This window comes from Galeopterus variegatus, unplaced genomic scaffold (assembly GCF_000696425.1).
Source record: "Galeopterus variegatus unplaced genomic scaffold, G_variegatus-3.0.2 Scaffold73, whole genome shotgun sequence".
NCBI classification, from domain to species: Eukaryota; Metazoa; Chordata; class Mammalia; order Dermoptera; family Cynocephalidae; genus Galeopterus; species Galeopterus variegatus.
Genome location: NW_007726184.1, coordinates 1,164,356 through 1,191,695, shown reverse-complemented (window position 1 = coordinate 1,191,695; position 27,340 = coordinate 1,164,356). Strand labels below are relative to the sequence as shown.

At 51.3% G+C, this 27,340-nt stretch overlaps 1 protein-coding gene across 1 annotated transcript in view; it reads left to right on the top strand.

The window, feature by feature from the left end:
- CACNA1C (calcium channel, voltage-dependent, L type, alpha 1C subunit) overlaps positions 1 to 27,340 on the top strand; it is a 128,390-nt gene that overhangs the window by 25,851 nt on the left and 75,199 nt on the right. The window contains exons 14-17 of the mRNA XM_008578333.1: positions 1,137 to 1,338; positions 2,730 to 2,888; positions 3,473 to 3,583; positions 24,509 to 24,592. Of these exons, the coding sequence (XP_008576555.1) occupies positions 1,137 to 1,338; positions 2,730 to 2,888; positions 3,473 to 3,583; positions 24,509 to 24,592 (556 nt within the window). The remainder of the gene's footprint in view (positions 1 to 1,136; positions 1,339 to 2,729; positions 2,889 to 3,472; positions 3,584 to 24,508; positions 24,593 to 27,340) is intronic.

Here is a 27,340-nt window from a genome sequence, read left to right as displayed (position 1 = left end):
TTTTTTTTTTTTTTTTTTTTTTTTTTTTTAGCTGTTTCCAGCCTCAGTGTGAGCCACAATGTCAGGGGTCTCTGTCATGTCCCTCATGGCACCTGAGAATGGGGTGTGAGGAGAGTTTCTCCAGGTGTGGGCCCTTGGATCACCATGGGTTTCAAGATTACCACTCCCAGCTGCACTCAGTGTGGGTAAAGGTGCAGAGATGTCTGTTGTACCACACTCTGCCCCAGCCCCACAGAGAAAGCCTTGTCTATACTTAGAGTGGAAAGGAAGAAACGGATGGAGGCCTGGGGGCCCTCCCCTGCAGAGGCCATGCTTGCACACCTGGGCCGGCCTATGGCCTTTTCACTCTGTCACGTCTGCCAATCAGCTTGTCCATCAGGTGTTCCATGTGTCCTTGTATAGACACCTGCTTTCCCCCCAGTATGGATTCCAAGGAAATTATAATCTAAACGTCAAAAAATTCCAGGTATTTCTAAGTCAACAATAGCACATGGATCATAGATGAGAGTCAACACAACCATGTAGTACAATACAGGTGATACTAGAGAGTAACCGAGCACCCTGTGGGTTACAGTGGAAAAGGGGGAGATAGTCCCTGTCCATGGAGAATAACAAGCTTGACAGGGCGCACAGCCCAGGCCCGAGTGAATGGCACACATGTGTAAACCACTTACGTATAGACCAGACTATTATTGAGGATCTGAATAAGCATGGGTCATGTTAATACTTTTATTTAAATGGATATTTGCTCTCAGATAAGTTTATTTTTTGTTCTAACATCCTCTGAGTCCATGCCAGTTTGTAAAGCTGTTTCAATTTTGGCCAATATTTCCAGTATTCGAAATCAATGTCCATGATTCATATTACATTTAAGTAGTTCTTGACAGTCAGGAAAGCCAGGAATTACTGTCTCCATTTACAGATGAAGAATCTGAATCTCAAAGAGGTTAAGTGATTTGCCCAAGGTCACACTCCAGTAAGTGGCACAGCCAGGACTTGAGCCCAGACCTTCTGACTCCCAGCCTAGCGCACTTCCAGCACCCCGAACCCAGGGGTCCCTAGGAGCAGTGGTGCCATCTTCCACCAAGGTGACCTGCTTCTGTGGTTCCCTCTGTGGGGCCCATCTCCTCCTCCAGGCTGCTGTACCGCTCCATTGACTCACACACAGAAGACAAGGGCCCCATCTACAACTACCGCGTAGAGATCTCCATCTTCTTCATCATCTACATCATCATCATTGCCTTCTTCATGATGAACATCTTCGTGGGTTTCGTCATTGTCACCTTCCAGGAGCAGGGGGAGCAGGAGTACAAGAACTGTGAGCTGGACAAGAACCAGGTAGCTTTCTGGGGTGGGGGGGGTGCGGCGGGCAGGTGGAGAGCCACCAGGCTGCTAGAGGAACATAGCACCCAGCAGCCCAAGGCCAACCCAGAAAAGAGGTCACAGTCAGAGGAGGGACCTGCATGGTCACCAAGATTGCCTGTCCACTCCTCAGCAAGGACAGGGCTTTCAGTCTCTGTGAGGGGCCTATGTAAAAGCAAGGCAAATCCTCACAGACCCCAGATCAGGCAAATGTGCTTGGCCCACAGGTATTAAGCTTCTACTTAAAGCTACTCTCTGATAGACCCTGTGAAAAAAAATCTTGCACCCTACCTAGAAGTAGACAAGGTGAAAGTTCCACTCCTAAGTGGTTTCTTAAGTAAAACACAGAGGCCCGTGCAGGAGGGGGGCAGGAAGGCAGCTTAAGTGGGGGTGAGATGGTGATGCTGAAGCCTATAGCACGTTCCATGAACCACCCACTACAACAAGGGATGCTGGGGGTGGGACATGGCTGTGGTCAGTCCCCAGCTGGGTTCCCAGCAGGAAGAGTCCATGTGGAGACACACTCCTGACTGGGAATAAGGATTGCTTGTGCATGGGCGGCATGACACAGTGTGCCTGGCTCTACCGTGACCAGGCAGCCGAGGCCTCACGGGTTTCCATGTCTACACTGGAGGCTTAGACACATCATTCTGGCTGCCTTGTGGACTTTGGATCAAAAGCAAGACAGGAAAGGGGGAAGCCAATTAGGAAGTATAGGTGAGAGATGATACATCAGGTTAGTGATAGCAGAGGTAGAAAGAGTAGGAGTTAGAATTGGTAAGGCTTAGAGACTGGACATGGAGGCTGAGAGTGAGAGAAGAGGTTGAGTGACTCCCAGTTCCTGATTTGAGAACCTGGGCGCAGTGCAGAGAAATGAACCAGATCTTTGCAGAGTCCCAAGAATCTGGTTGGCCCAAGAGATCTTCCCTATTAACGAATGATGTTTTCTGATCTTGTGAACACTGGCAAATAAGGAAGATGGATTTAGTACCCCAAGGAGAGTGTGTGGCTTAGGAAATAATCAGTGAGAAGACTGTTAGTCAATCAGCAAGTATTTAGCAAATGCCAGCTTCCTGCCAAGAGTGTACCAGGCATTATCAGGCTGAAGAAGAGGACACACCTGCTTCTTGCCACGATCTAGAGAAGGAGATTTGACTGGAAGGGACTGCCTCTTTGATTAAGGGAATGATGGAAAATCAAAACATTTTCCAAATCTCGAATGTGTAAGTGAGCTAGAGCAAGAAATTGTTTTTCTGACCTCCAGAGAACCCTACCCCCATCTACATCCTACCGTTCTCTGCCGTCCCTACATCATCCAGGAAGCTAACCCCACTCTCCCCATTCCTATGCCCCTGCCTCCCTCCTAGCGACAGTGCGTGGAATACGCCCTCAAGGCCCGGCCCCTGCGGAGGTACATCCCCAAGAACCAGCACCAGTACAAGGTGTGGTACGTGGTCAACTCCACCTACTTTGAGTACCTGATGTTCGTCCTCATCCTGCTCAACACCATCTGCTTGGCCATGCAGGTCAGTCCAAGGGGGAGCCTGGTCCCATGATGCCTGCACAAGGGAGAGTGCTATGGTATAAAGTGCAAAGGAGCCGCATGACTGTCTCAGTCTGTCATTCTCCTGGTACCAAGAGAGGCAGGAAGCAGAAGGGCTATCCTCTTCTTCCAGTGGAAGGAGGACAAGTGTCCTTCTCAAGGGTGCAATCTGCCCTAGGGCCCTGGGTTGATAAAATGGAGAGTCAGGAAATAGAAACTGAGAGAGTCAGCTCCAAGTGCTCATTAGTCAGGACGGCATGGATTCTGCATCCACCCATCTTCAGGGAGCCCTCTTGAGTGCCAGAGGTCTCCATAAAGTCAGTGCAGCCAACCAAAGAAGGAACACAACACTCTACCATCCTCTGCTTCCAGAGATGGCAGGGAAGGGAAGAGCTGGTCAGCTCTCCTGAGTCCACCTGGGTGCCCACGGAGAGGTGGACGGCCTTCTGGGGGTTGGTGCCAGCAAGATCTCTGCTGAGATGAGAGCCTCCGAGAAGGCTGGACAAAGGGTTGGGGGAGTGGAGCTATCCCTGCCTAACTTTTAAGCTCCTCCCTTCCCCCACCCAGCACTACGGCCAGAGCTGCCTGTTCAAAATCGCCATGAACATCCTCAATATGCTCTTCACCGGCCTCTTCACCGTGGAGATGATCTTGAAGCTCATTGCCTTCAAACCCAAGGTAGGCCTCTGAGAAAGGGCCTCTGGTTCACCGGCATCAGAGGGTGGAGGAGAAGGGGTGGGGGAGCGCAGGGAGTGTAAGGAGGAGAGCGAGGGGAGAAGAGCTCCAACTCTTGCACCTGCCAGTGTCAAACCAGGCCAGCCTAGAAACAGGCCTGGTTCACGGTCCTGGCTGGGGCTGGGATGCACAGGAAGCAGACCCTCCCCGGCTGAGCCTCTCCTTCACGGGGAGGCAGATGATGATCCTTCTCCCCCCGTCCCCCAGCACATAATCTAGAAGAAACTGTCCCCACAGACTGGCAAACCAAACCTCTCAGGCCCAGCCCCCCAGATCCACTCAGGCCTCTCTCCTGCCATCAGCCACACAAATGAACCTCATGTAAAAACTTCAGCCGGGGCCGCATGTGCTCAGGGCTCAGGCTCCAGGTTCCAGCCTGTGGGAACCTCACATTCCCTGCCTCAGAGGCTCTGTCATTGCTCCATATACCCTACAGTGCTGCAGATTTCTCTGCATTGCTCCTGTAAGGGAGAGAAGATCAGGAACATTGGTGGATGAGACAGGGTGGGGAAGGTTACTGTCACTTTGGATTATCTGTGCCCTTCCTGACCAGCCACACCTCCCTTGTCCTGGACACTGGAGGAGCAGAACTGCGTCACCTTTTGGAGAGCAATGAGAAGACAGGGGTTCTAGGAGAATCGTGCAGTTACGGGCTTGAGAAGATCTCCCCAGCTTCATGAACCTTCTCTTCCCCTCCTTTACTAGTTTTCCCGGGTGCAACACAGATCACCAGGAGGCAAAAGGGAAGATCCCTGGACATATTCTATTTTGTTCAGATTTTTACTTATCCCAGGACTTATAGGGGTTGGGGGGCCCTCCTTAGCCATTGTTCATGGACAGGAAACCCATAGCAGTCTTATTAAGGTACTGCGTGCTGCATGTGCATCATGGCATGTAACCCTCAGACAACCCTGGAACAGAGGTGTTGGCATCCCCGCTGCGGGGAGGAGGGAGTGAGGCCCGAGCACTGAGTGCGGATGTGCATTGCCCCACTGTGAAGTAGCAGGGCTGGGACTGTCGGTGTGTTCTCTGCCGCAGTAAGCTGTCAGCAGGCATTCTTCCATGGCAAGTGCTCTGCTGGATACTTTTCAGAAAGAGGGAAATGATCTTTGAGGGACTAAAAAAGTAAGACAGATAATATTCTTACAATGCTGATCCTTCTTCTCAAAGGATGCCTAGGGATCTTGGCTAATTTTCAGAGAATTAAGACTCCTGATGAACGTCATTTGGTCATCATAATGGTGTTTTCCTACCTCCTTCAGAAAAAAAAATATATCCTTTTTCACTGTCTATTCTAAGTCCAGTCCCATGTAGGTGCACAAATTTCATCCTTTCCTAAAGAGACCTCCTGAGTTGCCCTGGCCCACTCCCTCTGCCCGTGCCTAGTCCTATTCTAAGCCCCCTGGCCTGGGAGCACTGACAGGCCCACCACCCATAACAGCACAACCAGGAGAGGCCAGGAATGTAGGAGCACTGCCAAGCTTAGCTTCCATCTCAGATGGCACCCTTCAGGAGGGAAATGGGCATCATTTTCATCTGGTGTCATGAGACATATGGCTTAAATATTTCAGAGCCTTGAGTCATTCCACAGTTGACCCAGACGTGTTTCTGATGATGCCTCAGGGTATCTGCAGAGCCTGCAGTGGACTTTCTGAATCATGTCTCATGAGCACAGGAGAGGTGTTGGACAACCTTCCCTAAAAAGCACATGAAATTGACACCTGCAGGAGCCCCAGCCTGAAAGACACTCTACCTAAATCCTGCAAATCAAGGAACAAGCCAGTTTCCTGGGAAGTAACCAGCTGGGCTGGACTCAACCATAAAAAGTGTCTCCTACTTTCCTCAATCCATGGCTTTCTATTATGAGAATACGGAGCAAAGTAAGAGATTCTTTCCCCAAAGAAGGAAGAGAGCCATCCTGGGGCCATTTGTATTCAGTTGATTAGGAGTATAAAAGGAAAGGAAAATGGATCTTTTCTATGAATTCCCCCAAAGGGACTTCTGGTAATAGAGGGGTATGGGCCACTGGATCTGGCTGGCCAGGGAAGGCTGGAGCCTCCCTACACTTTGTTCCTCATTAAGGAATGGACTCCAGGAAAAACACCCCCAGATTTTAGACAGAAAACCAAACCAGAAACCTCTTGAAGCTCTGATAGAAATATCCAGCTGAATCTGGCCCAAGAATCATGGCTCTTCAGTGACCTGAAATGCATATGGCTTTCCTACCTCACCATTGACCAGGATCCTGCCACACTTTTCATTCACTGGCATGGTTCATATGTGCCACGAATGAGTTTGCCCTTCCAAGCATGAGCTATATGAGTGCAGCTGGGCAGCGAGCGTGTGGAAGATCAGTGCTTACCGCAGTCAGGGAGAGGCCATCTGAAGCTGTCACGGCTTGAATTTTTCTCTCTGTCCCCTTAGTCTGCAGTGGGTCAGCTTGTACTCTGGCTTCATTCTTTCATTGTTTCCCCAGTGATTGACGGTCCCAGTTTCTTCATTTCTATCTGTTCTCCTCACCATCTGTGGACAATGAATTTACTCAAATAAATCCCTGCGCCAAATCCAACTGCCCCACTCCTTAGATTCACACTCTGTTCACAAAAAAGTTAACAAAAAAACAGAAGTGAATTTAAACCAGTTTAGATTAATTCAGCCCCCTGCAAAATCTCAGGTGTCTTGTGGAGAAGGTCTGAAGAGAGTGGGATAGATAATAGTGTATTGATTTGGATGCCTAATAGCAAGCCAGAGGAGCTTCCTTCTCTAGAAGTAGGAGATAACTACATGGGACTAATGGGGTGGTGCTGGGCCCTACGTGATTGTGCAGGACCAGGTTGGTCAGCATGAAAAGTTTTGGCTGGATGGTCTGAAGGTAACTCAATAGCTGGATTGTTCTGCTATCATGAACTGAAACTTAGCAGCAAAGACAGGGTAAAAATTTTAAGATACCCTCATGACAAGCACTGAGAAATATCCAATGCCTAGGAATAAATCTAACAAAAAATGACCAAGATCTCTGCAGAGAAAACTACAAAACTTTATAGAGAAAAATTGAAGAAAAGCCAAGAGCAAGGGACAGCTAGTAAGGACGCTGAGCTGAAGCAGGGCAAGCGTCTCCTCCTCAGCAGCAGGGGAGTCAAGAGTCCCCCCAGCATGAGGTTCCTGGCTCCTGCCCTCCCCACGGTCTCCACGTGGGTCATGGAGGGCTAGAAAAGCAGGACTGCTGCTCTGAGGTTGACCTCCTCCCTCCCCCCCCCCAGGGCTTTTTCACTGGGCGGCTGCCCACTTGTGCGGAGAGGCCATCCTCCCTGCTTCTTCAGGTTTCCCCAAGGGGAGGACACTGGCAACCCTCCGTGATCAAAGCCTTGGCCTCCCTCTCTACTTTCTCCCAGCCTGCCAAGAGTCCGGAGAGGAGAATGGAACCAAAGGGAAAACACAGCCCGGCCCCAGCTTTCTTGAAGAAGAACAGCTGGCGCTTTCGGGCTCACTTTCATGGTGCAAGACAAATTAGGCCCCAGAGGCATTTTAAACCTGAGAGATGAAGCAAAGCCTCTAGGCCAGCACTGCCTACTAGAACGTTCTGTGGTAACAAAAGTACTCCATGTATGCCATCTATCATATAGCCTCTAGCCTCCTGTGGCCACTGAGCACTTGAAGCGTGGCTCGTGCAGCTGAGGAATGCCGTTCTATTGTATTTATTTTCATTAACTTAGATTCACATTTACACAGCCCTTTTGGCCAGCAGCTCCCACGGCGGGCTGCACAGCTCCAGGCCCGCTTCCTTCCCATGTCTGTCTGGGATTCTTCAGCCCAGCTGCTCCGGCTTCACAGAGCCAGATGGTTTATCTCATCTTCCCTACCTTTTCTCTATCTGGTGATTTTCTGCCAGAAATTGGCTCACATGTAGCGGAACCCTTCTTGACAAGGTTAGGCAGTGTCTTGCCCTGGGATCCCCAGTGTGGGTTTCCTCCTGATTCTGTCGGTTCCACCATCGTCCCTGGATCTCCCTGTCCTTGGCAGCCACAAGTGCCATAGCCCTTTCCCTGCAGAATCTTCTCCACCCAGTTCCTGAACTGGTCCTAACAAAGGCAGAGAGCACTTTCAGAGCTCCATGCCTGCAGGTATGGTCTGGAATTAGTCTTGCTGCTGTAGGCCCAATATAGGTGTGTCCCTGGTGAGTCTTGGAACACCAGATACTCTTTTTCCCAGTTTGTTGGACTTGTGACTAGGTTTCCTAATTAGCATTTTAGTGCCCTAGTGACACTGAAGTCTGAGAGCCCGAATCCCCTATTTGGTTCTTATCTGACCCTTGCCCTGGATGCAGAACCTTGTCCTTGTACATCCCAGTGCTGGCCAGAGAACCCCTGCCTAATGGCCTGATGTCACTTCCATGGTTGGGCAGCTTTCCCACCATGCCATCTCCGTGCCCGGCCCTGCCTAGTCTCCTGGCCCTGGCCCATGGCCTCTGCTGCCAGGCCCAGCATGCCTGCAGCAACCATCAAAACTGTCTGGGCTATGGCTCCTTCTGCCTGCCCCTAAATGGAGGATTTGGCCAACATTTTCAGAATATCAGCTAATGGCGGGGCAGTAATTCAGCTGCCACCATATTTTCTGTGCTTTGGGTACTTTTTTGAAGCCCCCATTATCTTTCAGAAAACAGGGACTGAGGGCAGCGAAGCTGCGGCTGCTTCTCCAAGAGCAGACAGGCAGAGCATGTGAGGCTGGCAGCACCACGGATGCTCTCAAAGAGCCCAGCTCCTCCTGCCTCAGCGTGTCATCCTGAGGGGCCACCAATGGACCCCTCAGCGCTTGCCTTGGCCGGGAGCGAGGGATGAGTTATGACTAGCAGGTAGCCTGGCTAAATGAGATGCTAGCAGAATTGGAGCTACTCGGACCATGGAGCTCAAATGCTGTCTCTTTGTTGGGATCACTCAGCACAGGACGGCACTGGGCGTGGCCTTGCTCTGGTCTCAGTGACATATGCAGCAGCCAAGCTATGAGAAGGCAGAGCAGGGAGGCTCTCGAAATGTCCCCTTAGTGATGGGCACTGTGGAGCTCTCTAGCCAGGGCCAGTCTGCTCTGCATCTTGAAAGTCTCTGAGCCTGAGAGAGGGTGTTGCTGGCTTGGACTTCCCATGCACAGAGGCAGCCTTGCTCTTACAGCCAAGTGTGCCTATGGGGTGCAGGGACCCCAGCTTCCAGTGGCTTCCAGAGCACTCTTTTCTCTGCCTACTCCATTGTTCTTAGGAATAGTTTTTGCTCTTGGGAATGATTGTCGACCCTGCCAAGGTGACAGTTTTTTTTTTGGCGGGGTGGGGTGTACCTGAGTATGGGGTCAGGATATAAAAAGTCCTTGCCAGCTAACTTTTTTCACCGGGCTTGTGCTGAGCCGATGATCTAAGTCCATACAGGACAGGCAACAGGAAGACTGGGGGGCGGGGGGTGGTGCACGGGGAGCACTCAAGCGAGCACCCACTACAGCAGAGAACTGCAGCAGTCAGCTTCTCAGTCTACCATCAGCTCTGTCCTCGTCTAGAAGAACCTTCTTTCCTTAAAGACCCAGCATCTGGTTTCCCTTTGGCAAATAGCTTTCTTTCCTCACACAGCCAGGAGACACCGTGGTCCACATCTTTCAGCCAGCTTGTGTTCTCCAGGGGCATTCATGCCATTCAGTCCAAACCTTTCAGGTATGGACCCGCGGCATGAGGTGTTGGAGTGTTTGTCTCCAGGAGTCTCCCAGGAGGTGGACCAGGGCTCTGACTTCTGCTGGCAGTAGAAGTGGTGAGGGCAGCCTCATAAACAACTCAACTAGCAGATTTACTTGTCTGGCCCAGAAGAGATTTACTGTCTGGCCCCTTTTTACCAACTAAGTGGAAGCCAGGCCTACTTTCCTACTCTGGCCAGAGTGTCAATTTGGATTGTAATCAGACACATTCTCTGTCCCCCAGAGGAGGCAAGTGAGGGGCATGCCAAAGAATAGGCTCTAGAATGCTGCCCCCTGTGACAGAAACAGCCATGGGAGAGGAGGACACACGGGCACTGAGAGAAGCTGCTAGTCCACAGAAGAGGTCCGGCAGACACAGCCAAGGCCCTGAGCTACCCCAGGAGCACTGGGGAAGCCTGGGCAGGCAAGCGAGAAAAAGGGCAGAGCCAGAACTCCCCTGAGTGCCCCGGGCCAGGAGGACCCTGCAGCACACTCCACCAGGCCTATGCGGCTGTTCCCAGGGTGGGAGAGACTCCACACGCTCTTCCAAAGGCTGGCAAGAGAAATTTCAGCACTCTGTTTAGAGCCCAGAATAGGGTGAGGAGAAGGGAGGAGAAAGCAAGATAACCAGCAGGAAAGGGTGCAAGTTGGGCCATTTCCTCTCGATAAAACCTGAGAATCTTCTAGAAATCATGGCTTGTTTTTTATGCACTAACAGCATTGCCACTGGAGTCTACTTTCTCTCCAGCTTTCCTTGGCCTCTCAGTGCACCACTCGCCAGTAGCTGCCCTCTTCCAGGAATTTTGTCAGCCATACATTTCTAAATGATGCAGTAGTTTTGAAGAGGCTTTAATTGTTACAAAGAAAATTTCACTTTATTTCTTTGCTTGATCATCTGCTGCCCCCAGATCCCACCAAGAGAGAAAATTCTGGTAGATTGTGACCCAGGAAGCCCAGGTCCCACCTCAGCATCACCTTGCATAAGCTGGGGGTGAGCAGGGAGTTGGGTGGGAAGCTCATACAAGCACTTGTTCCACAAGCCATGTCTCAGCTTCTCTGTAAAATAGGAAGACTTGCAAGCAGACCATGGCGAGCAAGGCCACATCTGCAGAAAGTGCATCCAGATGAAACTCAGCAGGATGCCGAGCCTGGGAGTCTGTACCTGGCCCTCTACCTCTGCACAAAAGGAGCATCCCCTCCAGCTTTGCTGTGCGTGTTCTGGCCATCATCATGTTTAAGGAGATCCTTTTGCAATCCAGTGCTCTGCCATCTCTCATCCTAAAATCATTTAGTCTGTCCCTTCAGCCAGATTTCTGCCTCACACCATTATACAGTTTCAAGATTCATCTTAATTTATCCTTCAAGGTGGACTGTGTAAGACACAGCAGAAAGCATGCTACTAGTGTCTGAAACTATCACTCACCCTTTCCTGTGGCTGATGCAACCCATTACTGGGCTTTATGAGATTTCAGCTCAGTTCTTCGCCATTTCCTCTTTCTCTATCCCCTAGGCCTTGTCATTCTTCGTATTATTTATTTCAAGAACTCTTCGCACGTGTGCTGTTTGGCTAAAGTACACCAACAACCCAGCAGATATGTTACCAAGCCTGGAGAGCATGCAGGCTGGGGAGCCCACACCTCCTGACTGGCCCCATCCTGCATTGCCCAGAGCCCCAAGGTCCCTGTCTCATTCATCACTGGAACCCCCACCGTTCAGCCTGGTATTCAGATTTCAACTTAGAAAGAAGCAATCAATAAACACATTGACCCACTTTGTATCAATTCCTACCACTTAGCTTAAGTAACATTTAGAAACAAAGGAGTGTCTGTGATGAACCAGACATTGGGCCACATATTTTACTTTCTTTATCTCATCCAATCCACTAAGCCAAGTGCTGTGGTCCCATTTTACATGTGAGGAGAGTGAAAGTCAGGGAAGGGCTGAGTGACATGTCCGAGATCACAGAGCGAGGTTTTTGTTGTTGTTTGTAACAAACACTTAATACTGTGCTTCTGTACTCCGCCTGCTCTCAGCACCTTGACAAATACTAATTCATTGAATCATCATAACAACCCTGGTATTTTAGTGCAGGTGAAAGTGACTTGAAAGCCAAACTCTTTCCATGCACCCCTTTGAAACAAGAGATGTGAGCAGGCTGTGTTGTTTCTAGGCACTTAGTGGGTCCTCAGCAGAGTTAGTTTTCTTCCTTATCAGAGAAGGAGAGACGAGAGGGAAGCAAGCAAGAGGGAGCAGAGTGCATTCAATGTGTCTGCTCTGCTCCCGTGTCCTTCCACCTCCTCTGAGGCCCCTGCTCTCCCATCACTGCTCACCTGACTGTTCTGTCTCCCTAGGTTGGTTTGGACCTCCTGGATTTCCTCTCCAAATGTGAACTGACAGGTACTTTCAGGAGAGGATAGCTGGGCTCGGGAAAAAAGAAAGAATAGCCTAATGCCACACACACACACACACACACACACACACGCACACGCACACGCACACGCACACGCACACACACACACACACCCTGCAGTGGGAAGATCTGCAAGTTGTGGAGACAAAAACCACATTGCTGAGTCCCCAGAAGGCAGGGGCTGTTTCATACTCATTTTTGTGTCCCACGAGAGGCACTCGGTGAGAGTTGAATGTGTGCATGAATGAATGCATGAGAATTATAGAACTGGAGAACAAGAGAAAAGAGTCGGGATATTGTCAGAAAACATTAGGATCTTCCATCAGTGCAGAAATCTCTGCACATCCCTGCTTTCTGCCATAAGAGACTCCCTGTTTCTAGAACAGCTCTGTCTGGAATCCCTCTTTAGACTGAATTGAAATGCGCCCTCTGTAACTTGCACTTGTCAGTGCTTCTTTTTCCATCGTTTCTTTCTGTAGATAGTTGTTGAGCACCTCAGTGATGATATTGAGACGTGGAATCGCCTTTGTAGGGCTCACATGCAGGACAGGAGACACCAATACACAAACACAGAGGTCAGAGATGGGGTACGTGCTGTGATGGGAAACAGGCCACCACAGGAGAGTGGTGGGAGAGGAGCCCGTTTTGGATAACGTGGTCAGGAAGGCACCTGTTTAACTGAGCCCTGGAGGCTAAAAAGGAGGCAGAAGGAGAGCATTTCAGGGATAAGGGAGGGCAAAGGCCCTGGGGCAGGGGCCAGCTCAGCTTGTTCTGGGAATTCAGAACGGAGAGTGAAGAGAAGGAGTATGCCAGAGGACCACAGCAATGGGTGTGGGTTTGCCCCCTCTGCCCTTGGACACCACAGGGGCTGGGTCATCGAGCATCACTGAGCCAGTGTGCTGGCTGCCTAGCGAAGAATGGACTGCTGTGGGTGGGAGGGGAGCAGGTTGGAGCCTGTTGCTGGAAACGCAGGTGATGGCAGTGGGGAGGGAATGAGGGCAGCCAAGTCATGACATCATCTAATGGGGATCAGGCGTGAGGGAGGCAAGAGGAGTCAGGACGGCCGATGGCTCCCAGCTTGTCTCTGCACAGATGGGAGCCATTTGCCGAAATAGACAACAGGAAGAAACCAGTTTAGATGGGGAAGTTGGGCATATATTAGGTTAAAAAAAAAGTCCCATGGGCTGTTAAAATCTGGAATTCAGTCAGGCGGTCTGGGCTTGGAGATGTGTTCTAGGATTCAGCACCATACACTTTCCTTTGAAGATAAAAATTCCGAGAACCCTGCCCAGAAGCCTCCGTGTTCCAGGAGAAGAGAAGCTGGAGAATGGACAGAAGAGGAAGAAGGAGAAGGGAGAGAAGGGAAAAAATGGGGTCTGGAGGCCAGGGCCAGGACAGCTTAGAAGGGGCTGAGGAAGAAGATGCTGTCCTTAGGATAACGGTGTGAGTGATGTTAGCCAGCTGCAAGGAAGAAGCTTCTAGAAACCAAGAGAATGCCAGAATGCCACCTGGCTGTCCAGAGGGCGGAGGGTTCTTAAAAGTGCAGTTTTGGGCCGGCCCGGTGGCGCACTGGATAAGTGTGCCGCTTGGGAAGCGCGGCGGCGCTCCTGCCCGAGGGTTCGGATCCCACATACAGACCGGTTCCCGCTCACTGGCTGAGCGAGGCGCGGGAGCAACACCGAGGGTTGCAGTCCCATTGCCGGTCCCCGGTCCGGTACGGGGGCAACACTGAGGGTTGCGATCCGTTGCCGGACACGGAAAAAAACAAAAAACAAAAAAAAAAAAAAAAAAGTGCAGTTTTTCCTCATCCACACTCTCTCTTAGTAAGCACGACAGAGGCTCCCAACTATGTTCCTCTTTCTCCCGTGCTGGAAATCCTTGCCCAGGAGGGGTTCAGAGGCCAAGGCTTCTAGAGCTCACTGGACACATTGGCAAAGAAACCAGTGTGTTCTGATTCCATAAATGGAATTTCTAAGACAGACTTTCTTTACTAAACTTCTCCTTTACTAAGAGGTTCTTTGCTATTAAAAAAAAAAAAAAACACACACACAGTGGGGAGTACACCCCCTACCTGGTGCCTTAGCTAGGGACAAGTATTCTCATACAGTCGTCTGTATTCCTTCCAATCTTTCTCTCGCCCTGCCCCTCCACCCCCTCCCCTCTGCTCTGCCCTCAGCAGTTAGGTCCACCCTGGGGCTCGAAGGCCTGGCTGGCTTAGTTCTCCATCTCCTGACGGCCTGCAGCAGGGCCTCAGGGCGATCCTCAGAGCTCAGTAGCTGTTCCCAGCCTCTTGGGGATGACCCTGGCCCCCGGCAAGAAATGCAGGCTCCTGGAGTCCTTTCGAGGAGGGAGATGTCATCCCCATGCGGTCATTCGCAGTGCAGGGAAATGCCCCGAAGTCTTCCAGGAATCAGGTCTGGGCTGCTCATCACTGCTCAGTGTCCAGCCATGCTCTCAGGGAAGGTGTTCAAGAAGAGTGTACAATGTTGACTAAAGAAAAGGGAAAGGACAGTGGTGTGGGACTAAGGACTCTGAGCTTTTGAGATAAGAGGATAATGGTTAAGACGAGGTCATGTTCAGGAGTCGGCAGTTCAGTCTTGCCTCTCCTGATCTCTCCTCCCATCCTTTCCTCTTTTGGCCTCTGCTGGCACCCTCTGTCCTCTGGGTTGCTGCAGAAGCCTCACCCTTATTCCTCATGGCTCTGATCTGTCCTGAGCACCACCACAAGTGTCTTCTGTGGCTCCCCATCGTCCACAGCCGCAAGTCCTCTGTCAGGCCCCGGGCCCACTTTCCAGCCTTGTCCCCTCTTCAGTTCTGCCCACACCCTGCACTGCATTCAGGTCCAAGGATCCTATTCACCTCTTCCATGTAATAGATAATAGAAAGCCCACGCCATCTTTCCAGGCCCAGCTCAAATGCTGTGTCCTTCAAGCTGCTTCCCACGTCAGCCCAGCCAGAAGTGGTCTCCACCATCTTTCAACTCTCAAAGCACCTTTTTCTCTTTTCTGGCACTAAATCAGAGCTCTTGCTGGAAATGTCTCATCCTTTCAACAGGACTGGATAGCCTTGGAGCAGGAGCATCTCTTATTCATCTTTCCATCCCTCCCAGTGCTCACACGGCAGCACCTTGTGCGTGTCAGGAGCTCTGGTAATATCCCTTGAAGGAAAGCAAGCCAGAGCTGGCCTGCACAGGCAGCATCCCCTGGGTGCTCTAAGGGTCACTCTAAGGAACCCCTGTTTCCTTCCTCACAAAAATGACTCCAGCCCCTGGGTCACACGCTCCAACATCCCATGAGGACAGCCCCTTCAATTCCCTACCCACCGCCACAAGCCAGCTGCTCTCTGGGGTGAGAGCAACACAGGGTGGAGAGTGGAGATGGCAGCCACTGATGCCCACAGCCACCATCAAGGGCTCACAGGACCTTGTTGCATGGCCACCTACATTAGAGAAGTCCTAAAATGTGACTAGATGGTTTCTTCAGTGCAGAACTCAGAGCCTTTGATTTGTGATGCACTCAGAGGCTGCGCCAAGTCAGAGCTCTGGGATTCAACACTTCCAGCCTTCCCGGAGGATGGGACCCTTGGGGTTTTCTTGGTTTGCATGTTTTGTTTCATTGGCTTTTTGTAATGCCAATTAACGTGCCACAGAACACACCTACAGAACACAGTTTTGGGAATCCGTAGGACCATCACAATGATCTGGGGAGGCAAAACTGATAGGTCGTATTTAGTGGGTGGGGCCAAGGAGGCTGAACACCCGGCAATGCATGGGACAGTTCTGCCCAATGAAGAATTGTCCTGTGTGTGCTGCTGAAGCATTTGGGAAATGTTCATCCAGGGAACCCCTCTTATCAACATGCTAAGTAGAAGACGATGCCGGCGCCACCTTCAGTGGTGGGTTGATGGCCAAGAGTCGCTGTGGGTAAAACTACCATCAGCAACATGAATGCATCTAGGATTGTGTGACTTTGTATCACCTCCCTGACTTGGAAAATTCAACTTAAAAAATCTCAAGAGCAAGCAAGAATGTTTCCTTTTTAAATATTGTATGGAAACTCAGCTATTCTTTTAGGCTAGTGGTCTTCAATCCTTTCTGGACCCAAAGCCCTCTTTTTTGTTAGCAAATACTTTATAATACCTCCTTAATTTTCCTTAAATAAAATTTATAGGAAACTTTAATAAATTCACATCCATACACATAATGTAAATATATATATGTGATTTTTAACTAACGTAATGGGGAAGCTTGTGTTTAGTAGAAGTAAGAATTCATTGTACACAAAAAGTAGAGGGTAATGAGAGCAGAGGTGGGAGACCTTGGGATAAAGACTGAAGTTACAATGGGCAAGCCTTACTTGCATGTCACCTTACATAAATGACATCAGAAGTCACACAGGATACTCCACACTTCTGCACTGCGCAGATCTGCCCCACACATTGCAGGACATTTAGCATCCCTTTCCCCACCCACTGAGTCCTAAATGCCAGGTTTGCCACTCCAATCATTGGGATGCCCCTGCAGAGCTCCACGACGTGCCCGGAGGCCCCCCCACTCCACACCAACACCTGCCTCAGGCTAAGGTGGGACTCAACGCAGCCTCTTAGTGAATTTTAGTTGAAATCTGTTTATTCAAATTATTAAGAAACCACAGTGTCTCCCACCATCAATGGAACCCCTAGGCCAGAAGCTTACCACACATGTCACATTAAAAGGAGTGGGAACGGGAGATGGAAGAGAGGGAGGCAGCCTCCGAGGCCAGCCCGGAATCAGGAGGCCAGCGCTCCTGATTAGTGTTTATTTGTGAGTGTCCACGGGGTACAACAACCAGCACAAAGGGGCTTGTCAGGGAGGGGACTCCCCACTGCAGCTCCTTTGCCCAGGGATTTGCATACTGTTGCAACGTTGTGACAGGTATCCTTCCTGCGTGGCGCTTGAGCGCTTTAAAGTCACTGCGAATAATGAAAAATAATTGTATGACTGCATAAAGCTTTCATGTGGGAAGGGTAGTATTAGCTATTACACTTTAATTATTTAATGGAGAAAATTATTCACACTGTGGAAAATGCCCGGTGGAAAGTACGCATGGTTTCCTGCCACTGGAAAAGACACTGGAACCTGGGTCTGGTGGGAGGAGGAGAGACTCCCGGCCACGGGGCACAGGGGCCTGAACCCGCCACACAGGCCAAGGCCACCGGGGCCAGGAGAGGCAGCTTCTGGGGAGAACTCAAACAGCAGCAGTGGGCACCACAGGCACTTGTCACAAGGAGCACACAAAACCCTCGCGGGAGCCCCTGAGAGACGGCATGAGCCCTCACGGTCCTGTTCTGCAGATTAAGATGTGGGAAGGGAGAGGCTAGGTGGCCCGCTGCCCAGCTCAGCCTCCCTCTGGAAGTGAAGGCCATCTTGAGGGCTCACTTGGCTCACGTCTCATTCACCAAAGCGGAGTTGTGGCTTGATGCTCTCGGCCGGGACTTACCTGCCCCTTTACAAAGGAGCAGCCGCAACGTCGGGAGTGGGGGCATGGGGACAGGGGCGAGAGGACAAAAGGCTGGATGGCAGGACCTGTCTGCTCTGGTTTTACTGTGCTTGCTCCAGGACCCAGGTGGATTGGACAGGGCAGGGATTTGAGGGAGGCAGGTGGCTTAGCGGCCGCAGGCATCCAAGCTCATTCCCACGGCAAAGGTGCGGGAGGGCTCCTCTTCCTCCACCCACTCCCAGCACTGCCTGTCCTCTGCCTGCCTTCTTCAAAGGACAGTGCTGATGCTCATTTGAACCTGAAGTTCTGCTTTGAACCTGCCTTGCTCTGCTCCAGGGACACGTCCATTCCACGCCCTAGTCCAGGAGGCTCCTATACAGAAATGGGCTCATTTATTCCAGCATGAGTACTATAAAGCAGCTGTTGGCATCCCCCAGTCTACTCAGCAGCACACAGGCAGAGAAAGAGCTTCCTGAGGCCCGGGAAGGGAACCGAGATCCAGCTTCCACCTGCTTCCAGTGGAGAGGCCACAGGCTTCCAGAGATCTGGTTCACGTTTCTATGCCCGGCCTTGCATAGTTCCAGGCACTTAGTGCCTGTTGCATGTCAACTGGATAAATAAATGAATGAAGGCCTTCACAACGTTCCTGGGGAGGAAAAAGCTAATTCCAAAGAGAAATTGGAGCAGAAGGTATCCAGTTAAAAGTGTGCCTTTCCAGAGTGTGCGTTCCTCCAGCAGTTATGAGAGGAGCCTCCACCCACCTTGAGGCTCCTCTTGCCAGGGCAGGGACCCAGACCTCTGCCCACTCCTGCCCTGTCGCACAGTCCCCAAGCTGTCTGTGCAGCATGTGCCTCTGGGTGCCTCTGAATGAACATCACAGGACGGAAGCCAACAGAAGAAGGCAGGGATCCTCACAGCCCTGGGCTGCCAGTGGCAGCAGCAGTGTGCTCCGCTGGGCCTTCTCCACTAGACACCACTCGTGTCCATGATGACTGCAGTGTCTAGACGGCGCCCTAGTACAATGCAACCTGCATTACCTCTGCTTGGTGTCAGCTACCATCGCATTCCACGATGCTGCATGAGGTCAACTCCTCACAGACGCACGCAGCCACTGCCAGCTGGGCCTGGATCCTGCCCCCACTCCATCCAACCCCCATCACTCAGCCCCACAACTGAGGACAGGGAAGGCCCATGCCTGCAGGAGCAGCCCCACCCACCTCACCTACCTGCCTCAGGTGCTCACCTGCCGGGAGCCTCAGCTCTCCCAGGGCCCCCAGGTTGAGGACAAGCCATCTGTTGGCCCTCCCCCCATTTTAGGCCCCACCTCCTCTGGTGACCTTGGCCACTTTCTCCAGTTTCCTGTTGACTGTTGCTTCTTCCCCTGTCTGAGCTGCAGGGGTCACTTCAGGGCCCTGGGACCCAACTGAGGGCTCTCCCTCCCTGCTGCACCCCTAGTCTCTTGTCACACTTCCTCTGCCCAGCCCCCCTTCCTCCCTGCTTTCCACCATCTGTGTTTTGTCCTCTCTCCCCATGTCCCTATCCTCCTCCCCTTCTCCTGCCATTTACCTTAAATGGCCTTTCCCACCAACACCCTTCTCCATCTTTCTCTTCGCACATAATCTCCGCAGGTGCTTCACTCTCCGCCATCTCTGCTCCTGGGTGATTGGGCTTTCTCTCCCTCTGACCTCCACCCTCTGCCTCAGGTCCAGCAGCCCCCCACAGCCCACCTCACCACACTTGCTGGGGCTCCAGAAGGGTTTCCTCAGAAGGGAACAGGGTAGGCCCCTGGACAACTACCAGTTCGGAGTTGCCTCCCCACGGGTCAGGAAGAACTACCTGGTCTCCCCTGTGCTCGCTGCCTCACCCTCTCTTTGCCCCACCCATCTGAGGAAGACATGAAGGTAGGCAGGAAGGAAGAGAGTAGAGAAAGAAGTGAGGGTGGCAGCACAGTAGCTCTTACCGCAAAATTCCTGAGCATGGGCAGGTCTTCTTGTGGACTTCTGACCACCAACCTCTGAGATCATAAGGAGGCTTCTGCTCTGGGGGGAGAAGGAACCAGAATTCAATGGCAAAGGCATGTGCCTGTAACCTCTTCCTCAGCGAGATGGAGAATGGGCCCACCCGGCAGCCTCCGGCCGTAGGAGGAGTGACTATGTCTTCCCTGGCAGGAATGGTGGCTTCTAGGAACCCAGCAGTCAACTGTCTACATGAACTTAAGTCTAACCAAAGTCACCAATCTCAAATAGTACCAGCCAGACTTAACTCCAGAAAGTCTTAGTGCTGGTGACCGGAGGAGAGCAGAAAAGGCCGTCAACTTCCTCCCCCCGCCGTCCACACACCTAGGCTTTGCATCCCCTCTGCTCAGTCCTGCGCCTAAAACTGAACCTGTGAGTCCTGCATAAGTAGAAGGGAGGCAGATCAGCTCTAGCTGACAATGACCACAGCTCATATGTAGAGCTTACTACAAACCAGGCACAGGTCTAGGTGCTTTGCTTGTATAGTCCCGGTTAATCCTCACCTTAGCCCTGTGGTTGGAAACTGAGCCACAGAGAGGTTACATTATTCACCCAAGGTTATCCAGCTATTACATGGCAGAGGTAGGATATGAACCCAGGCAGTCCACCTCCAGAGATCACGCTCTTAACCACTACCCTGCCTCTCTCAACTTGGTATATCTGCAATGATGGAGCTGAATCAGGGCACAGATAATCCAAAGAAGAAAATCGAAAATTCTTGTGCATGTAAAATGCATCACATGATGCCATTGCAAAATTTTTCCTTTCTAATAATGGTTTGCTGAAGCTAATATCAATCTGGTCTACATTTTCTCAGCCCATGCCAGTCAGGGAGTGGAGGCTATGCAGCCATCAGGAGAAGGGGTTCTGGCCTGGGGTACAAGCAGCCACATACAGATCAGCTGGCTGTGGCTGCTCCTCTGCCCAGGTGGCTGCACATGACACCTTCCCTGGGATGGCCAGAGGAGAGGCCCATCTTTGCACTCACCCCAAAGGCTGGGGATTTGAAAGGGAAAATCCGCTTAATCTGTAGCAATTGGGGACACCAAGGGAAGGCTCCGTCCCTTCAGGTGACCTCCCTGCGTGGCTCTGAGGAGTTGGGCATCAAGAGGTTTGGTTCACCACTTCAAGGAGGGTCTGGAAAATTCCTTCCCCAGCCCTGACTCCCAACCATTTGGGACCCAGTCACCAGAGAAAGGAGTGATGGGTATAACCTGGCTCCTGGCCAAACTGATTTCATAAGGAAAAAAGTCTATGATTATTTCCCAACCTCCCTCCTCCATTACACCCTCAAAACCTCTATTACCAGTGTTTTCCAGCAAATGAGGGGTGCACAAGGACAGGTGCATGTGTGACAGAGAGAGAGAGAGCGCGAAAAAACGGCAAGAAATATTCCTCCCAGGTCCTTCCCACTGAGGAGTGTGGCCAGGTGTGGGGAATATGGCCTCGGACAACGTGTTGCCCAGCATAGAAGAGGATATGGGCTTTGTTTCTGGGAATGGGTGTGGAACGGGTGGGAGGAAGGGGCTGTTGGAGGGGCTCCACTCTGGGAGAAGGAGGCTGACAAAGGGAAAGGAGACCTGAAGGCTGCGTCTGGAACCATCTTCATGGTCCGGCTCAGTGGACTGTTGGGCTCATGGGACAGAGGGCCGGGAAGGTGGGTGCATGGGCCAGGGTGAAAGCTGCCTCTTAAAGGGACCCTGTCAGCTCCAGACATGCTCCCTCACCCCCCTGCATTCTAGCCCTCGGGGCTGGGTCCACATGAGCCCTTGACAACAAGGGAACTGGTTGGTTTCTGCAGCCAGTGGAGGCCCACCAGGTAGTTTGCCACAGGACGAAGAGGGCAGGTAAAGCCCCAGTGGCTCAGCCTTAGGTGGGCACAGGTACAGGTGAGGCACTAATCCCAACAGCGCCCAGCAATCCTAATCCAGCAGAAGCCTCACACAGGCGCCGGCTGTGGCAAGGGGGAGCCACCTGTCTCTTGCCCTCCTGGCATCTGCACATGTACAAAGAAGTCCAAGAGGGGGGTGACCAGGGACACACAAGCAGGAAGCTGACAGGGTCCGTTTCGGTAGCAGCCCTTCCCCGGGTGTGACAGCTGATTAACCTGCGTGTTTATCTGGTTTTCAGCGCGTAGCCCTGCTCTGCTCTCTGCCTTTCCTCCTTCCCCTTTCTCGTCCCTCAGAGGTGTTGCAGACCAAGGCCAGCTCGCCCACTTTGTTTCAGGTCTCTCTGGTGGGTGAAAAGACTCCAACTCACCCTCATTTCTCGAGCACTGGGACTTCACCTTCCTGCCTTTCCTCCCACCCTCATACCCAAATAATGTTCTGTTGCCACGTTTTCTAGGCCGATGCTGAGCCTTCCTGGATCTGCTCTTGCTCCTGTTCCTCTCCCTTTTCCTTGACCCCCTCCCTTCTGAAATTGCTTCACCACAAAGATGGTATTTGTATCTAGAGACAGTCCCCCAGCGTTTTCCAATATCTAATTTTTAGAATCACGCATATTTACTGTTCATTTGGGGTCTTCATGCTTTACCCCCTCCCCCGAAAACCAGCGCTCTCTTTTTGCCTGTGAATGATACTGAGACTTTGAGAGGGAATTGGTTGTCTCCTGCTCATAGCATGTGACTTAAGTCGGGGAGAGAAGTTTCTCTGCCTCAAAGGCTCTGGTATATTTAGGAAAACACCCTGGGAAGCCAACAAGAACACCACAATCTCAAGCTGACCCTCACCTAACCCGCACCCTGGCCAACCTCTGCTTCCCAAGTCTGGCTGTCCAAAGTCTCCGCAGTGGCGTTTCTGTTTTCTTCTGGCAGAAATGCCTGGGAACCAAGAGACCCTTCCCCATGGCCTGACCTCCCACACTAAGAATAACAGCCCTGGGACAGCATGTCTTGAGGTCCCTTGGAAAGAGGGCATGGCTGGGGAAGTGGGAAGTTAAGGGAGTTAGCCAAATAGAGCCAGGAGGAAACGGAAGAACACAGATTCGTGGCTCTTGTGAGTAAAAAATTAAAAGGCGAGTTGGCAGCCTTCAGAGAGCTAGGGAGAGAGGCCTGGGGAGCCCTCGAGGGCCTCCGTGTTCACACTCACCAGCCTCTAGAAGCCCATCTCCTGATAGCTCAGGGAACAGGAAAATGCTGGTCCTACTGAACAAATGCAGCCAGCCCTGTCTTGTCTGCTTTGCAGAATATTCGTTAAAGAACTAAAGGAGCAAATGTTCTTTCTTAAGGAAGACAAATCTCTTTACTGCTAGGTCCTTTCCACTCCACCCATGGGCAATGTAACTGCCCTGTTCCTGGGGTTTCCTAAACTGTATATACCCCATGTGCTCACAGAACATTGCTCTGTCAGATCCCACACCTCCCAGAAGGCAATGGTCCAGACCCAAGCAACCCATCTGCTCTTTGTAAAGAATTCACCCACCCAGGACTTTGAGATCCTTTAGTGCTCTGCGACAGTCTATTTCTTGGTTGACCAATTGTCCAAGTACCTCAAAGAAAAGTCTTTCAAGAATGCTCATCTCTTCTCCAGATATGGTGTCAAACACATAAAATCTACATCTACAGGACAAAGTGGTGAAGTCAGGACCCTGGTCTTCCCCTCCTATGCCAGCATCTCTCCTCCGTGGCACCGCTGCCTTTTCCCTTTCCAAGAAGGCAGTGTCCCCACACTGGCTACCCAGCCTGCCCTACCAAACCTGCTCTCAGGAAGGGCTTCCATAACTTCTCTCACTTTGGGTGGCATTTGAATTTCAGTAGGACCCTGCGTCAGAATGACAATGTTGGGGAAGGAACCTGGGGAGGTGCTTAGGAGACATCCCAGAAAGCACCATCTGGAGCCACGTAAGACACTACCAGACTGTGAGACCGACCTCGATTGTCTCCTCTCCACTAGCACAGCCTTTGCCAGGGCAGAACCATCCCTAGAAACATTTGGGCATGTAGGAACAAGGGTTACCCTGATTCACTCCGCACAGAGTCCAGCTTGTTATAGGTATTGTTTCAGTGATTCGATTCTTTTTTATTTCTGAGCTTTCCATGAGTCACCTCTGAGCTCAGGTAACCACCCTTCAGGCCACACTGATTGCTGTGGTGTCCAGGGCCTTCTTTATTCCCAGCTTCACCATGGGACCACCGCCCATTCACCTCTAAGGGGCCACACACCTGTGTTCCCTCCCTCCAGGCAGGCCCTCCTGATGGAAGAGAACCAGGGGTGCAGGGGTGCTGGATGTGGACCCATACTCCTGGGTCCCAGCCCACTGCCACTTGCCCTGCACTGTCCCCACCCACTCCTGCCCCCAGTGGGAAGTGGAAAGGGCCTCTGTGAAAAGGGGAGGCAGGGAGGATCTGCAGGATGGGGGCCGTGTGGCCAAGGGAGGGTGGACAGGAGGTTGGGCTATCCGCCTCCCTGCGCTCCCTTCCCTTCGGGGCTCCTGGCCACAGTGAGGGTGTTCGCAACTCCGGCAGCAGCACTGAGGAGCCTGGACAGTGATTCTGGTGGTGGTGTTGCTCTGTTCTTGTCTGTCTAACATTCCTTTTTAATCCCCGTCCTGCCTGCCCCTCCCTTATGTAGGGTTACTTTAGTGATCCCTGGAATGTTTTTGACTTCCTCATCGTAATTGGCAGCATAATTGACGTCATTCTCAGTGAAACTAATGTGAGTATTACTCTGCCCTCCCCAGGAAACCTCCCTCCTTCCTCCTCTGCCTCCTCTGTTTCTCTCTCTCTCACACTCTCTCTTTGCCTCCTTTTATTTTTATTTTTAATTTCCTGTTTTTACCCGCCTCCAGTCATGCTTTTTATTGAACCTGCCGTCGTCCTGTGGGGAAAAAAAGTGGGAGCTTCTCCTCCTTTTTTTCCGCTGGTCCCAGCTCTGCCCAGCTGTGCTGGACCCGAGAGCAGGAGCCGACCGGAGGGAGCAGGCAGCGCGCTGGAAGGCACTGCCCGGCCCCTCCCCGGCGGCCGCACCCGGCGGCCACACCCGGCGTAACCTTTGAACTAACCCAGCTTTTGCCAGGCCTCTCCACCTTGCGAAAACCAGGGTACCCAGGTTTGAGCCGCCAGAACTGTAGTGGTAAGAGAGTATTTAATACGCCCACGTAACCTCTTTCTTTTCTCATTTTTTTCTCTTCTCTCCCTCCTTTTCATGCTTTTTTTTTTTTTTTCATTTTTCCTCTTCCCTTTTGTTTTGTTTTCTCCTTTGTTATTGGTTTTTTTTCCTCCCTCTTCTCTCTCTCTTTTCCTCGGCTCCTCTGCCCCATGCAGCACTATTTCTGTGATGCATGGAATACATTTGACGCCTTGATTGTTGTGGGTAGCATTGTTGATATAGCAATCACCGAGGTAAACGTAAGTACATGGCGTCTGTCCCTAACTGTCTGTGCCTGCTCTAACACTCATCTATCCTCCCAGTTTATTTTTTTCCTTCATTTTATTTCCTCCTCCCCACCTTATTTTTATTTTGTTTTTGTTTGTTTAAATTGGTTTAAAGGATTTTTTTCTTGTTGCTTTATTTTGAAATATTTTAATTTTTTTTTTTTTTAACTTTTGGAACGCATTAGGACTTCCCTTCTCCTTTTAAGTGTTGATTGCTGCATTTTTTCCTCTCTCCCTGTATAATCAGCCTGGCATGACTCACACTGTATGGGAGGATGCAGCTATGGGGATCATGGAGTGAGGACAAGAGGATGTTTACAACTTCTGGGCAGCTGCTGGGACAGGGACCCAATCCTCCTTAAACCCCCACCTTCACCTCCAGGTCGCTGCCTCTCCCCTCTTGCATCTTGGAGAGGAGCTCTCTCAAAGTGGCATGCTCGCAGCTGAGGCTAGGCCTCTACCTGCATTGTCAGCATAGCCCACCCTGGCCCCAGACCACCTCACTATCTTCATGGTGAAGGGGCTCTATTTCAATTCCACATCAGCAGCCCGTGCAGGCAGCCTGGCCCCTGCAAGCTCATGTGAGAGAGAAGAGGGGAACCATCATGCTCAGACTCTTGTTTGTGCCCTCCTCTCTGGAGAAGCTAAAGAACCAGGTGGTTGGGTGAACTACCAAGAGCTCTTCTGAGGGGCTTTTCCCCCAGTTGCTGTGGAAGCAGACTCCATGTGAGCACCTCACTCTCACACAGGAACCACCACAGGGGATTGACTCATGCACCTGCCTGGCCTCCGCCCACCCCAGCCTGTTCCCCAACCCCTGCTAGCCCTCCCCTGGCTCCCTGGCCCCCAGCAGAGCCCCAGCCCCACAAGGGCTCAGCTGCCTTCTCCGCCCACCTGAGTTGCCTCCTCCTATACAGTTCCTACCAGTTTCTGCACATGTCTTTTTGTTACCTGGCATGTTTAAATCTTCTCTCTTTATCTGTAGGCAAAGCTTCTTGCGGTTAGTCTTTAACATGTGTTGTTTAATTTTTCATCATTTTTCCTTAATTAAGAGACTTGGTAATGTTTGCATAAACCTTTGATGCACTGAACCATTGAATAACAGCACGGAGCAGACGCTTTAGAGTTTTGATCTAAGATATTTGAAACAACCTCCCAAACTCCCCCGCCTCCCGTGCATCCCCCCTCCCCTTCCCCACTCAGATGAACTGACAAGTCATCTTACCTGCCTGATCCCACTGGATTGGAAGCCCCTCTGCTTCTCTCCCAGCAGGTGGGCTTTGGGAGGAGGCTGTTATGCTTTCCATGTGTCCCCTCCAATAGCCTCTTGCCCCTCCCTGCTCACCCAATAGCTCCAGATTCCATTGCCCTTCTGCCCCTCTGTCTCCAAGAACAGTGGGTTGTCTTTGTCTCGTGGTGTGTGTGTGTGTGTGTATGTGTATACACTCTCCCTTAACTTCGTACAGTAAATCTTCAGATCATTCCAAAAAGCCAGTCTTCCTGTTCATGCTCTGAGCCCCCTCCCCTCAGTGCCTCCCCCTTCCTGAATGTATTCCCAGTTTAACAGGCTGGATAAGCTCTAAGCCCATGTATGTAAAGGTCACAGCTCTGTGCACAGCCTGGACCGTGCAGTGCTCTGCACTGGGGATCTGTGGGGAAACAAACAGGAAAGAGATGACAGCCATAGGCTATGCCTTAAGAGGGCTTCCTCTTACAGACAGCAGTGCAGACCCTGTGAAAACCCATGAAGAGACACTCAGAGCCCTACGGCAGGAAGGTACAGGAAAGTGACAGCTAGTTGCCCTGGGATGCAGAGGTCCCACTGCAGTCCCAGAGGATGCTTTGGGTTCTTTTCACTGTTGGCAAGGTCCATATCACTCTACCTGCCATACTTTCCCAAACTGTTCACATTTTTCAAAGAAAAAGCAAAACAATTTTTTTTCTAGGACATAAAATTTCTACAGAAAATGTAGCTGTGTTGGGGGGGGAGGGAGGGAGGAGAAGAAAGGAGCTGAGATCATCAAGCAGACCCCACATTCGTATGATGGCATTCTCCAGACAGCCCACGTTTGCACTACCTCGTTTAACTCTCCCCTACTCTGTGAAGTTGACAGGCGAGGATTCTCCTCCCCACATGCTAATACTAACAGCGATGGTGGAGAGATAGTGTCTCTCCATCCGCACAGCTGGATTCAGGCTCGTTCACTTCTCCCTAGGCCAGAGGTCCTCGATCTCTGTAACCCACCACGCCCTCTCATAAACATACACACATGCGTTCCCATCTGGTCTGCTCCCACTGGCCAGGATTTATTCAAGCCTTACTTCCTGTGATTTTTATTTTAAATAGCCACAGGTTTTTTGGGTTTTTGTTTTTTTCACTTTCTAAATAAATTATTTACCAGCCCACCCTTGGGCTCTGATGCACTTCTCTCCTCCCACCCTCCCCTCATCCCTTGCCAGACACTCTGTACTCTTCCACCTGAGGAGCTGGGTCTGCAGTCCCACTGAATGGCCTCAGTGCATGTGACTGAGAGCAAGAGGAGGTGGCCAGGGACCCTACACTTACTTCTGGACTGCTTTCTCCCCTCTCCCACTTAACTAGTGGCTTCTGAACAAAAAAGAGCAAATGTAACATCACCCTAGGCTGGAAGGCAGTTTGGAAGAGGAAGTTCTGGACTTGAAGTCAGAACACTGGCAAATTGTTGAGACTTGCTGGTCTTC